This window comes from Channa argus, chromosome 15 (assembly GCF_033026475.1).
Source record: "Channa argus isolate prfri chromosome 15, Channa argus male v1.0, whole genome shotgun sequence".
In the NCBI taxonomy this organism is placed as follows: Eukaryota; Metazoa; Chordata; class Actinopteri; order Anabantiformes; family Channidae; genus Channa; species Channa argus.
In genome coordinates, this window is record NC_090211.1 from 20,408,771 (window position 1) to 20,422,253 (window position 13,483).

At 40.6% G+C, this 13,483-nt stretch overlaps 1 protein-coding gene across 1 annotated transcript; it reads right to left on the bottom strand.

Annotated features, from left to right (window-relative positions):
* Positions 1-1,686: 1,686 nt before the first annotated feature.
* Positions 1,687-11,190, bottom strand: kcnj4 (potassium inwardly rectifying channel subfamily J member 4). The gene is made up of 3 exons (XM_067476613.1): positions 11,050-11,190; positions 5,041-5,142; positions 1,687-3,678 (listed from the first exon to the last, which is right to left on the bottom strand). The coding sequence occupies exons 2-3, from the start codon at positions 5,061-5,063 to the stop codon at positions 2,070-2,072; spliced, it is 1,632 nt and encodes a 543-aa protein (XP_067332714.1). The 5' UTR covers positions 5,064-5,142; positions 11,050-11,190; the 3' UTR covers positions 1,687-2,069.
* Between the last annotated feature and the right edge of the window lie 2,293 nt (positions 11,191-13,483).

The window sequence follows — 13,483 nt, forward strand, 5'->3', positions numbered from 1 at the left end:
AACGCCCTCATACACTGCCAATCATAATCTTCACATACTAATTATTTGTAAAATTTTGGATTAATTACAATCACATTAATATTAGGTTTGTTTTGAAAACTTAAAATGAGATGCTAGAAATACAAAGGTTTCAGGTAAGGTACTCACAAGTGTTTATTAATTCAAACAAAATATTAGAACATCTGCATCTAATGAAGCACTAATTAGCACTAACTAATTCTACTAATAAGGTCATTTTTACACATAGAAATTAAAGCAAAGGTGGAAATAATGACATCAATCAGTTTTTTTCCCTTCGTCCCTGGATTTTGAATCTTACGCTACAAGTTGATTCCCCGAAGTTGCATATTTTAGCTTTAGCGAAGAATTTCGCTTGTGTGACTGGTGTGGTGTTCTGCTAATTACAGTGAATACAGTTTTGATCATTTTAATATTTGTATTCCTGTGTCAGCTTTTTTGAAGTTGGCTCAGCGGAAAATAAAGCTCTGTCTGCCGTTAACGTTAACATTTTTATATGAACCTGATGACTGTTGACAGGCTGTCAATTTTTTATTGCCAGGCCACTGTCACTACATGTGCACAGCCAGTAATTAGGCAGATTGGCCAAGACATCTAAATTAAAAAGCAGATCTACAGTAAGATGAACAATCGGTCACTTTTGCCCATATTTAACAGTATTTTATACAGTACATGAATGCATACACTTCTCCAGAGGAAACCCTGAATGTTGGTGTGGTTTAGTTTTGGCTGCCAGTGTATCGCTGCTTGTCAATGAAACTGGTTCTATTCTGCATATAGTACCTCTGCTATTGAGATGCAGTCGTCTCACTCACACATACCAAAAACATGCATCTGCTTGTGCAGCACAATCTACTGCAAAAATCACAAATGAGAAAAAAAGAACATAAACATTTGTGCCAGAACTCGATGGCTGGTAGTTTCCAGATTGGATAATGCAGTCGGCACAATAAGGTAAATTGGAGCCATCAGTTAGCTGTGCTTTCATTATAATTGATACTTTCATCTATTAAACAGCACTAACGACGTCTTCTTTAGTTCACCAGTTCACATTCACACTTCAGTTATCGTCTCCTCCAAATCAGTCACTTATTGCACATTTTCAACCTTCTGCACATCCCTTTCATTCGCGTTTTGCTTCAGAGTGGCTTCAGCCCTTTCTACTATCAAAGACCAGTGCACTTAGGTTGCATGCACCCCAGTTTCCAAGTCGAAAATCCGAGGCGTTCTGTGTTTTCCTGTCCAGACCTTTGGCGAACAATGACAGCACACACATGAATTAAAGCAAAGTCTCAGTACGGTTTCTGTTATTACCGGCTGCAACTGCCGCAAGAAACAAACCAAGACAAGGTTTTTATAAATTAATGCATTAAACTCTGCTGTAAAATGTACTAAAATCCCGGATCACTACTTCAACACAAAAAATAAATTTAAATCACACAAGTTAAAAATATCAGCAATTCCTCTCTAAATTGTTTTCTTAAAGAATCTTCAGAAAAACGCCCTGTGCAACACTGGAAATGAACTTTTTACTGTACAGCACAATGGAAACTAGTTTCTCTGGTGCAAACTAAAACACACTCAAAGTGTTTTTTCAGGAAAAGGTTTGACAAATAAGTGGCCTCATAAGAGTTTGCAGAGAGTTATTGCAGACATGATGCCCACTGAAACCCACAATTAACAACCAAGACTGTCAAGCACAAATTGACAATAACTGTTTGTCATAAAAATGTAAGTCTTAACTTCAGCCCTCTTCAAAAAGGAAGAGAACTACATCAAAAGTGCTATTATTTTCAGTAAAGACAGTTCTACCCATGCAAAATTTACATTGAGTCTAAGATTTGATTCAAGTTTCTGGATTTTTTTTTTCTGATCTTGTGCTTTTCCTTTGGTTGAGAACACGGAACATCTATCTGCACTTTGTCCTCCTGCAGATTATTCTCCTCACGATTAATCCTTATGCTTTTCCAAAGCATCTGCCAAAATATATTTGGGGAATCGTACTTTTCTTTTTCTTAGTTTTAATATATATGTTACCCTCCTTCTGCTCTTTATATCTCTTGCTCGCTCTTATAGGTCACAGGATCAAGAGGGATGGCAGTCTGTAAAATGTCAAACTCCATCTGGTTGTTGTCCATGTCCAGAACACACAGGACATTGTGGCTGCCTGATGTCATGGTTGCAGTGTCCTTGAACATATTCTGGAAGTCTGTGGAAACTGAAGTCCTCCTCTCCTCTGCCCTGTCCCGACCTACAATCTGAGAGGAGTCAAAGATGTCGACCTCCTCCTCCCCACAGCTCAGTGCTACCTCGTTCTCGTAGCAGAAAGCACCCAGAGACCTGGGAATAAAGTCTTGTCTGGATCTACACGCAGAGACGGGAGAAGCAGCCGAAGAGTCCAAGCTTGCGGCCTCATCGAGCTCTTTGGCGCTGACTTGAGGGGTTGATGGCACCTCATAGGTCTTGTGAAAGCGAGCGTAGTCCACCTTGTAGCGGTCCCGGTCTTCATAGATAACAGGCTCAAACCTGTGACCCCAGAAGATCTCTCTGGAGAGGTAGGAGCTGCGAAACTGAGTGGTCATGGCTGTAGCCTCCACCATCCCTTCCAAGATCACAACGATCTCAAAGTCATCTGTCTCCAGATCAGCTCGGCTTAAAGTATATAAGGGGCTGTCTTTATCTATCTCATGGACTATTACCAGTGGGGAGACCAGAAACAGCCTGTCTGTGCCCTCATCATAGCCCACATTGAGGTCCATCTGCTCTAAGGGGATAAACTCCCCCTCAGCTGTGATGTATGAGCGTATAAGTTGCGCACGGACGTGAGCCTCCACAATGTGGCTCCTCCGCAGATTGCCCACCCTCCACATGAGACACAGTTTGCCATCGCGCAATGCGATGACGGCATTTTTGGAGAACATGAGGGTCTGGTTCCTTTTCTTTGGCCTTGCCATTTTGGCCATGATGGTGCCGATCATGAAAGAGTCAATGATACAGCCCACGATGGACTGGATCACCACTGTTATCACGGTAACAGGGCACTCCTCTGTAACGCAGCGCCAGCCATAACCAATGGTGGTCTGGGTCTCCATGGAGAATAGAAGCGCCCCAACAAAGCCCTGGATGTGAAGTATGCAGGGCATGCTTTGAGGATGCCCTCCAGCTGTGTGCCCAGAGGTGGGCGAATGCAACGAGCCTGCTGTCAGCCCTTGAGCTTTAACTGTAGAGTCCTCAAAGTCCCCATGTGCCATGGAGACACTGTAGAAGATAATGCCAAAGAAAAGCCACGATACCATGAAGCTGGTGCAGAAAATCAGCAGCAGGTATCTCCAGCTGATGTCCACACAGGTGGTGAAGATGTCGGCTAGATACCGCTGCCTCTTTTCTTCCATGTTGGTGAATACAACGTTACATTGTCCATTTTTCTTTACAAACCGGCTCCGCACTGAGTTGGAGCCCCTTGTCAGAATCTTCCCGTCGTAATTGTTCATCCCTCCTTGTGCTTTCGCGCTGGCGGCAGAGGCTCCCGACCTCTTCCGACTGTCTTCTGTCTCTGTTGCACAGGTTGGGTGCGGATGGAAATCAGGGGAACGATGGCCGTTGTGGATAGAGACCTTCTGGGGTTCCTCCTCTGGTAAAATACCTGCCACAAGATTGTACCTGTCAGCAACAGTGAGGGGACATTACGGAAGTGGTCATATTAAATGGACACCACCACGTGATGATAACAGCAAGTGATTCACCATACGTCAGGTTTACATAGGAATTTGTTTAAGGGAAGTGATTTCTCTCTGATCACAAATAAGTTATGCTCCAGATGTTATTTTGTCACAAAAAGCTAAACACTGACTTGAAATTTTCTGAAGTTTAGTGATTTAACACACAAATAAATCTATATCACTCACACTGTGGCGTGTGCAGTGTGTGAAAGAGGACGACAGCTTAGTCTTTCTGACTCAGGTACTTTCCAGTGTAGTGTTTAAAGCCTACAAAGACACTATCACCTCACAGAGTAACAGGAGGATAATACTGTACTTGACCCCTTACAGATGCTGTGCCAGGGATGCTGGAAGTGTCACATGCCGCACTGTCTGTGAGGACACTTGTAAGTAAATTCAGCGGTGAAATAATTATTGTAAACTCCCCACAGACAACACACTGCTGTTTAAAGCCACGGTCACCTGAGCATATTAGTCAAAATACCGCGTCTCTCCTTTACACGGGGGATTACCGCATGGGAAGGTGAGTTCAGTTTAGCTGCGTGAGAAGGATTGCTGTCATCACAGATTAGTGGATTATACTGAGTCAGGGTCAGTCAAATTATTAACCCTCCCCAAGTGGTCATTTAAGGACAACGCAATCAGTATCACACAATATCTGTAGTGTAGGGGAAGCTTTTGTAGTCAAGTAGTTAAGGGAAATTTCAAGATTATTTTAAATATCTCACAAAGCCACTTTGAAATTTTAAGTTACTTTTTATTTCAGGACTATAGATCTATAGATCTATAGACTATAGATCAAATTCACCATAAATGCCCCCATTGAACACATTGAAGGTCTTTATTTGATAAGAAAACATTCAGTCATCTTCCGTTGCAGCTGCCTGAGGAGAAGCAGCTCTTTGTGCACGGGTCAGGACAGTGTAAGACAGCCTTGGCCTTTCGAAAGATCTCCTTGCTGTAAATATCTCTGAGCTGCAGGGTCTGACTCACCCTGACCAGCTCATAAATTATTGACAGGCACATTCTTTCTATGTTAAGGCTTCTGCATCAGACATATGTGACTGATATGAGTGATGTGATGCTCTTTGACACTGTAACTGGACTAACAGCCAAATAAAAGTAGACATCAACACAGCGTAAACTTCAAAAAACGGTTGTAGGACATCTAAATAAGTTCAGGGATAGTAAATGATCTATGTTGCTGATTTAAGCTATGCTGCCAGTCAGAAACCCACCAGGACCACCTAATAAGACAAAGAATGAATTACATAACGGTACCGCATTACTGTAAATCCCTCACCTGTTGGACCTACTTGTTCCCATGGCACCAACGATCACTACTCTGTGCCCGGACGCTGTCCTGTTCCACCGTTGAGGTGGTTGTTGGACAACAAGGAGACCACTGCAGGAGAGAGGGACATGGACAGAATCAGTGCATATAAGTTAAACATCTTCTACATCTGATCCGGCATTTTTTCATTACAATGCCACTCGAGCTCTTTTTATTCAACTTATCATTTCATGTTAAGGCATCAGAAAAGCAAAATTTAGTTCGCACAGTTAAAACCAAAAACTTGAACGTGAATTATGTGGGAAATTGTAAACCTAGATATTTACACTGAGTGAATTTAAACATATGAGCTTAAGCCACAAACTAACAATGCACTGAAGCAAATTTATGATTTGGAAATTAGTGAGTGATTAGATTATTTGAATTAATTTCTTTAAACATTATCATAAGGACCTGTGTTTCTTTAGTCTGACTCTTCTGTTGAGAAAAGGATTTGGCTTTAGACAGACTTGAGATTGGATTTTGTAAAATGTCTTGAAGAAATGTGACCCTGTGTGACCCCACTCTTTGGAAATATGTATCATTATGACAATTTCTTTTCATGCACCACCACTGCAGACCTTAAAGGACAGATTTCTAAATCACTTTTTAAGGAGACACACTGGTATATGAAGACATTAAGTGCTCTTATTACATGACTCAGAGGAGGGTGGAGAGAAGGAGGGTCAAAGAGCACGTCTTCTTCTCCTTTGGGCTGTTCCCTTTCAGGGGTCACCAAAGCGAATCATGTGCCTCCATCTAACTCTGTCCTCTGCATCCTCTTCTCTCACACCAACTAACTTCACGTCCTCTCTCACTACATCCATAAATCTCCTCTTTGCTCTTCCTCTAGACCTCCTGCCTGGCAGCTCCAACCTCAGCATCCTTCTACCGATATATTCACAGTTTCTCCTCTGAACATGTCCAAACCACCTCAATCTGTCCTCTCTGACTTTATCTGCAAAACATCTAACATGAGCTGTCCCTCTGATGTCCTCATTCCTGATCCTGTCCATCCTCGTCACTCCCAAAGAGAACCTCAACATCTTAAGCTCTGCTACCTCCAGCTCTGCCTCCTGTCTTTTCTTCAGTGCCACTGTCTCTAAGCCGAACAACATCTCTGGTCTCACCACCGTCTTGAACATCTTTCCTTTCATTCTCGCTGATGCTCTTTTATCACACAACACACCTGATCACACACATGTATTCTGAAAGAGAATGTAAGGGCATCGAAATAACACCTAAGTTTGCCTTTAAGTAAATTATGGTGGCACTTAAAGGAGACTTGTGAATTATATGAGTAACAACTAAAATGTCCTGACTTAACCTTTCATTTTGGATATACAATGCAATTCATTAGATTTTATTACATTTCTTAATTTTATTTCCTATTTTATAGCACCATAGGTCAAATTCTTATATATATATGTTCATTTTTGCACAGTTACTGACACAATGCAAACTATTTGGAGACAGTTTTCCCTGGCGTACTTTTAAGTGCGACAAACCTGTAAATAATCAAGGCTTTTATTATAATATTTCTTCACTCAATTATTTCACCAACACATTATGACTAGAATATTCATTCTTACTAGTCAGAATGCAGTCATAGATATCTTGTATTATAGATTCCGTATCGATATTGATTGATACCAGTGTAATGAAATGGAGTTTCTGTCCTGTACGCACGGCTGCTTTCTCATCAAAGAGGCGACCTGGCTGTTTGTGTCTGTGTAAGTGTCCTGTCACAGCGTGGAGCAGGCACACTTTGCTCCCCCCTTCTGGGTTTTCACGTAGTCCCGTCATGTGACTCAGCAGCGCCAGGCAAACAAGCAATGGAAGAGAGGAAGAAGCTTAATTTTCAGGTCAAAAACAGACCAGCGGCACGCTGTGTTATTTGTAAAAAGGCTGTAAGATACGAAGGTAACACAGCAAATTTTTACAACCACACCAAAAACCGTGTGAAAGAAAACACTGAACTGCAGAAATGGAAAGAGGAGGAGAGGAACCCCCCACCCCCTGGCCCCGACACATGCACACATTTAATTATAATAATCAAGTATATTGTATTTACCTATAAACTTTGCCCAAAGTCTGTCCTGGGTTTTAACTAATTAATAATCCATTATAATGAAATTTCATTCAGATTTAGCACTTTGATGACGCATCAACCTTAATTATTAAAAAGTATCGGTATTGGTACCTGCGATACTTGGAGTATCACACACCACTAATGAGAACTGTAAGATGTTAAATCAGCTCGACATACTTCATCAGCAGTCTGACCCCTCTCTCCCAGCTGTTTCATCCGGGAACACTTCTTTTCTCAGCTCAGTCCCCACAGTCTGTAAAATGTTCTTCACACTGTGCTGCATAAACGTGAAACACATTTTACATGCAATAATACACTATCGAAACAGGTAATCCTCCCTCCGTCCTCAGCAAATGTCAGCAGAGGACTTTTCAAAGGTCGGTGATGAATGCAGCAGGATGCTTTGACACTTACCTTCATGACCCTTTTAATAGCTGCCTAGAACTTTTCCCAGCAGACTAAGCACCTTCTTTGTGAATTTCTGCCTCCGACTGGTTAAGTTGTGTCATTACCTCGTTTGTTGCTACTGTACTTGTTTGTTTTACGTTAGCTTAACTCTAAAACAGTGAGTTAAACAGGCTCTGCGAGCACCTACTGTACATTACCATGTGCACGTGCGTGTTGTGCCTTTGTCTGCATGTCCCATCACTTACGCCTACATGATACACTGTAAACCCCCATAGCTGTCGTACAGTATCTTTTTGGTATCTTTGCTGTACTTAGTTATCAAAAATATGCACTTCTTACTAGTTTTGATCAAGTTGCGGGGCGAACAAATTCATTTAGTTATTGTTTTTGAGTGAAGCCAAAGTACAATTGCAACAAATGAGGCAATGACAGTACTATGCAAGTTGGGAAGCAGTAATTCACATGTTCACTTGACAAAAGTAACTGAGAAGAAGGACATTTATATTTATGTATTTACTCGGGTCTGTAAGTTATGCCAAAATTAGTTTAGTCTGCATCGGTAATGTTGGTGGACACAGCAACTAAACTGAGAAACTGAACGGGTCTGAACAATGCACATCAATGAGAGGCAGCGGACCAGGGATGCTCCCCATAGTAATACAGGGAAACCTCTGCATAGCTACAGCATCGTTATTCCTCTCTCTCACATTAGATAGCACCAAATTGATACCACAAATATTTTGGGATATCACTACATTGGCTTGTGCCGTACTGCACTGGTTGTACTGAGAAAAACCTGTCAGGAACCAAGTTGTGTTCATGTGGTGGTTGTGTTTCACCCTGAGTCAAATTCCTTTTTTTTGTGTTGAGGGATTTCATTCACTGAGCTGCTCATCATAACACACAACACAGTGAACATGAAGCAGCCTAACTACTTTAAATGGATTCTGAGTGCTTGACTATTACTGTCAAACCGCTTTCCAATGCTGTTCTCATTACAAACAAGCTCTGTATTTTGTGTCGACAAAAATATTCCAATAAAAACTTACCGCGGCTGATCACCTAAGAATTTATTCATCCAGAAAGCCGTGTCTGAGTGTTCAGTGTGTTTTATAGGGGACAGCACTGAGTAACATTCTCGTGGCCGAACAAGCTGAACGAGCAGCATCATCACACCAACCAGTGCTCACTGGACTTGCCTCCACTTGATGTACTGCACATGCTCAGTGTCAGGGGTTTGTACGTTTGTCCTATTCTGGAAGGGACGGGATTCAAAATATAGCCCTTGTTTTGAGAAGCTAGAGTGAATCATACACACAGCAGCAGAAAAAAGTTCATATAAGATTTAATCACGCACCCCAACCACGATGTCATGCTCAGTGTGTGAATATTGTCCAAGTCCTGACATAGGACCTTAGTAATTCATCTGCCAAATGACTGTATTAATGGGAAGCATTGCTACACCAAGCAAAGCCTATTTCGGATTTTATATAGACAACTGACTGTTAAATTATATATTAAATTATATTATAATAAAAATTAATGGTGAACCTATTCTTTAATGAAAGTGCCTGAGCTGCAGAAGTGCCCACTTATCCAAAGTCCTATTATAATTGGTTCTGATGTAACTCACTATTACAAATGCCACAAAAAAGGAATAAGACCTCTAAGGCAGATTTGATGCCAGTGGGGCAATTATGCAAAGTGGTCTGAGTCATGTTTTTGTCATTTGCTGATCATGACTGGTCACTGGAAATACAGAAGTGTCCTTTTCCTCTATATAGGTTTTGAATGACATTGCTAAATTCATTAAAATAAATACGAATGCAAATGTGTTCTCATACACTGTGAAGATGACAGCAAACAGAATAACCCGCGTTGCTTTCACTCAAAACTAGACAAAGAGCATCTTATCTCAAAGATTATTATCAGAAATAACCTCATAATTTCATTATAGTTTAAAGGATTTTTGAGTGAGCCTGTTCAGTTCACTTCCTTCTGGTTTTCCTTGTTAAAAAAAGCGTGTAAAGACTAGTCGATACTTGCCCCAGTTTCACCTCGGCCTGTCACGAGCCAACCCACAGAGAGGCAGTCAACCATGCAGAGAATTATTCCCACGCTACCATCACATCCCAGACAACCTCCATCTTGGCTTCAGTTCAGATTTCATTGCCCATATTGTCCGATTTTATCTTTTGCAAACATAGGTTAGTTTGGCCAAATGACTATATTAAACGATGTCAAACGGAAAATAATCCAGGTTCAGATTTATCCTCAGGCACAGATGACAGATCTGAACCCTGTGGCTCATGAAGTGGTTTATTATCCGTCTGTCGTACTTATTACCTACAGCTTCTGGTTTGCAGTGGTAAAAAAAGTACTCGAAAGAAGTACTGAAAGAAGTACTCATGTTTGCCTAAAGAATAGTATCGTTTCCATAGTGTACAATATGAATGAAATATGAAATATGGATGAAAAATATGAGATCAGAGCTTTGTGTCACGTAACTCCAACGTCCCCAGTTCCAGTCTGAGAGGGGACATTTGGTGTCATAGCTCCTCTTTGCTCCCATGTTTCCTCTCTACCTGCTCATTAATGCTGCAAAATTAAGTCAAAAATGACCCCCTTCAAAAAGAAAACGTGAAGTTATCAAAGTAAAACTTCTATTTATGCAGAAAAGCTATATCAATATATGATATTTGTACTGCATCATCATGTTCAAGGCTGTATTGAACTACTTCAAACAAGTTTTTGAAGATTATATGTTTTGAATGATTATAATTGGAAACACTTGTGAATTTAACAATCTGACATTTATGAAATAAATAGGTGAAAGTAAAATGAATGTACGATAATTGGTTTGTAATTGTACTATTGGTCCAGGCTGAAAACTCTCAGCACAAGTATTAGTTTGATTTGTCCTGATCAACGCAGTTTGGCCTGACTGCTTCTGAAAAGGTTGTTGGTGCTGTTTGAAGAGTGGGTCAGGCTGATATAATCACTGCAAAACAGATCAATAACGTTCCCCTCAACAATAACTTGTTCTTCATATGGACTAAAAAGACTATATTTTAAGTTCCTCTATAACAATTAAGTCTTTTCTCTGAGTTGTTTCCTCTGACAACTATTTCTGTGAATTGCTTTCCTCTTCCAAATGCTTTGATGTGATCACGCACAAAAGCATAGTAATCCAGAACTTAACGAAGAAGGAGAATTTATTTCACGTGCGCAATATCAATCTTACAAACTACAAACTGCGTCTCCGAAACACCATCATTGCTTTAAGGCGTATTTTATAGCTGGTGTGTATTGATAGTCTTCCAGTTACAGTCTTTAAGCCACGTAGTGTCAGAGATTAAACAAAACCGTGTTTCAATGTGTCCTCTTGGGATCAAAAGGGTCAAATTAACGTATACCACTGTAAATATGATTAATTTCTGATATGTCTTGGTAGTGAGATGAATATGAATGATACTCACCTAGAAAGTGAGTCTTACTATCAGCTGTAGTTTGAGTTTCTTATGTAAAACCACTTTCACTGTCCAGAGCAAAGACACCACATCTTCACACTTCTGCTGCCCGTGATCGTCTCTTGCAAATTTCCTCTGTCTGTAGTTTATTCTTCATTGTTTTATCCCTGTTGTTTCTCTCTTTTAATCCTTTGTCGTCCTCCACCGCATCCTTTCCAGACTATAATCCTGTCTGCACTCGCTCTCCTGTGCGCACACAGACACCCCGGGCTAAAAATGCTGTCTCAATCTTGTCTTCTGCAGAGCATGGACTCAGAGGGGAGGAAGGGAGAGAGAGAGGATAGTGGAGGAGAGGAGAAGGAGAGGAAATAAAAGAAAAGCAAACAAAAATGGACAAGAGATGAGGGAGGGTGGCAACTTTGTGGAAGCTTAGCATGTGTAGGTGTTGAATAAAAGCCTGATGGAAGTGAGCGAGAATTAGTTTGAGTCATGATTTCTAGACTAGTGTAACTGTCTTTGAGGAGCAACAGTGATGATTCGGTAACAGGTGGGAGACAACAAAAGAATAGTGTGCATCACCACAATTATTAGAATACAGGCATATTCATGTAAATTGGTCATTCTTGGATGAATTGCATTGTAACTTGAATTGCAGAATTATTATTATTATTAAAATGCATTTAAAAGGAACCACGTGAAATATTAAAACGAAATGTTTGCATTTGATTCATTGCAGCGGGTTTTTTTTACCATCTTTTTCAATTTGGCTCTGAAATGACTGATAACTCGATTGGCCATCTCGTACTGTGTTTCTCTGACTGACTGTATTAATAAAGGTTCAAGATATTCTCAGTGATTATACAGAGAGCTATGAGCGAAAATGACAAAGTCACATAATGGAGGAGGAACCAGGCAATTTAAAATTTTGTACACAAGATACAAATTGGAATGTAATCAAACGTTCTCATAACTGAGAAGACAATGTCATTGGTTTCCTTTTTTTCTGCACAGTGTCTGAGCCGCAGTAGTTTATTGATCAACACTACAATGAAAGTCCATGTTTGGCACATCAGCGGATTCAAGGGTATTTAAGTATTTGATTGAAGAACATTTCAGCCAGTGTTAAGTTAGCACTGAGCAAATAAGCTAGAACTGTTGTACTGATTGGTTTTGAACATGTTGGGCCTTTTATTGATGACAGAAACAGAGAGTGGAGAGAGAAATGAGGATCAACATGAACATCCTGTGAACTTTATATAAACCCAATTTGATTCCTGCAAAGTTAAAACATTTTAATTCCTGAAGGTCGACTGTCCAATAATCCAAAAATGTGGAACGACACACTGCAAGCAGCACAATGGCACAATAAGCAACAGGTATCAATTAAACATAGAAAGGATGCAGAACGGTCCCTGTTCTTGTTTAAGCTGTTGGTAGATTTGCTGTTATGTTTTTACTATTAATATCCCATTTGGTAAATCGTGAGTAACGTTTTTGTAGGTAACAAACATTTATTTACCAAATAAACTGCAATTATTAAATCAAAAAATTCCCGTGAAGAGTGAAGGTTGGATCATGCTTCACCTCACTCACTCAGGCATGTCTGACCTCCAGATCTGCCCGATCAGGACCAGGACCACCAGAGTACTGAACAGCTTTTTCCATCCCAGACCCCTCTCTAGCTCTAATACCATCACCCACATTTACTGCAACCAGCCAAACTGGGAAACTGGTAGGCAATCACCACTATGAACCCAACTATCTCAACATTTTGAAACAAGTAGCATATGTAGCATGATTCCTTAAAGGTTTCCCAAAATGCAAACACCCCGAACACACACCCCAACTTAAAATGCAGCAGGAGTAATATTTTCATTTCCGCTCATTAAAAACACATTTATAATCCAGTACGTCAAAAGCTCTGAATGTGACATAAAACTCTGCTTTTATACCTTGTTATGCAGATTCTTGGGGGGGAGGGGAATAAAAAGAGGACAAGTAAAACTCCAAACCACCTCAACAATGTCTGCATAATGCTGTGTGCTAGTTTAATGCAAAATGCCTTAGTCCAGAATACAAATTACTATATGAAATATAAATTCAGCAAAACTGTTTCTATGGAAACCATCCTCACCCACAGCTCACCGTTAGCCCCCTCATTGCTCCCTCCCTCAATCGTCTTCTCCTTCACTCCTTCCTAGAACATCTTTTCAGAATCTCTCCCCCTGAATACGGCTTGTGGGTGTTGAATCTGCCTGTATGACAGTTTCACAGAGGAGGAACTAGGAGGCAGATGGAGACATGGCATGGAGACAGATGCAAGATATATATATACCCTTCACAGTCACACCGAGAAGGGTATAAAACTTTAGAGAGAAGTTTGTTAGTCCTCTGCTGTTGAGGGTGGAAAGACAAGAACTGCTCAGAGTTCAACCAAGCACAA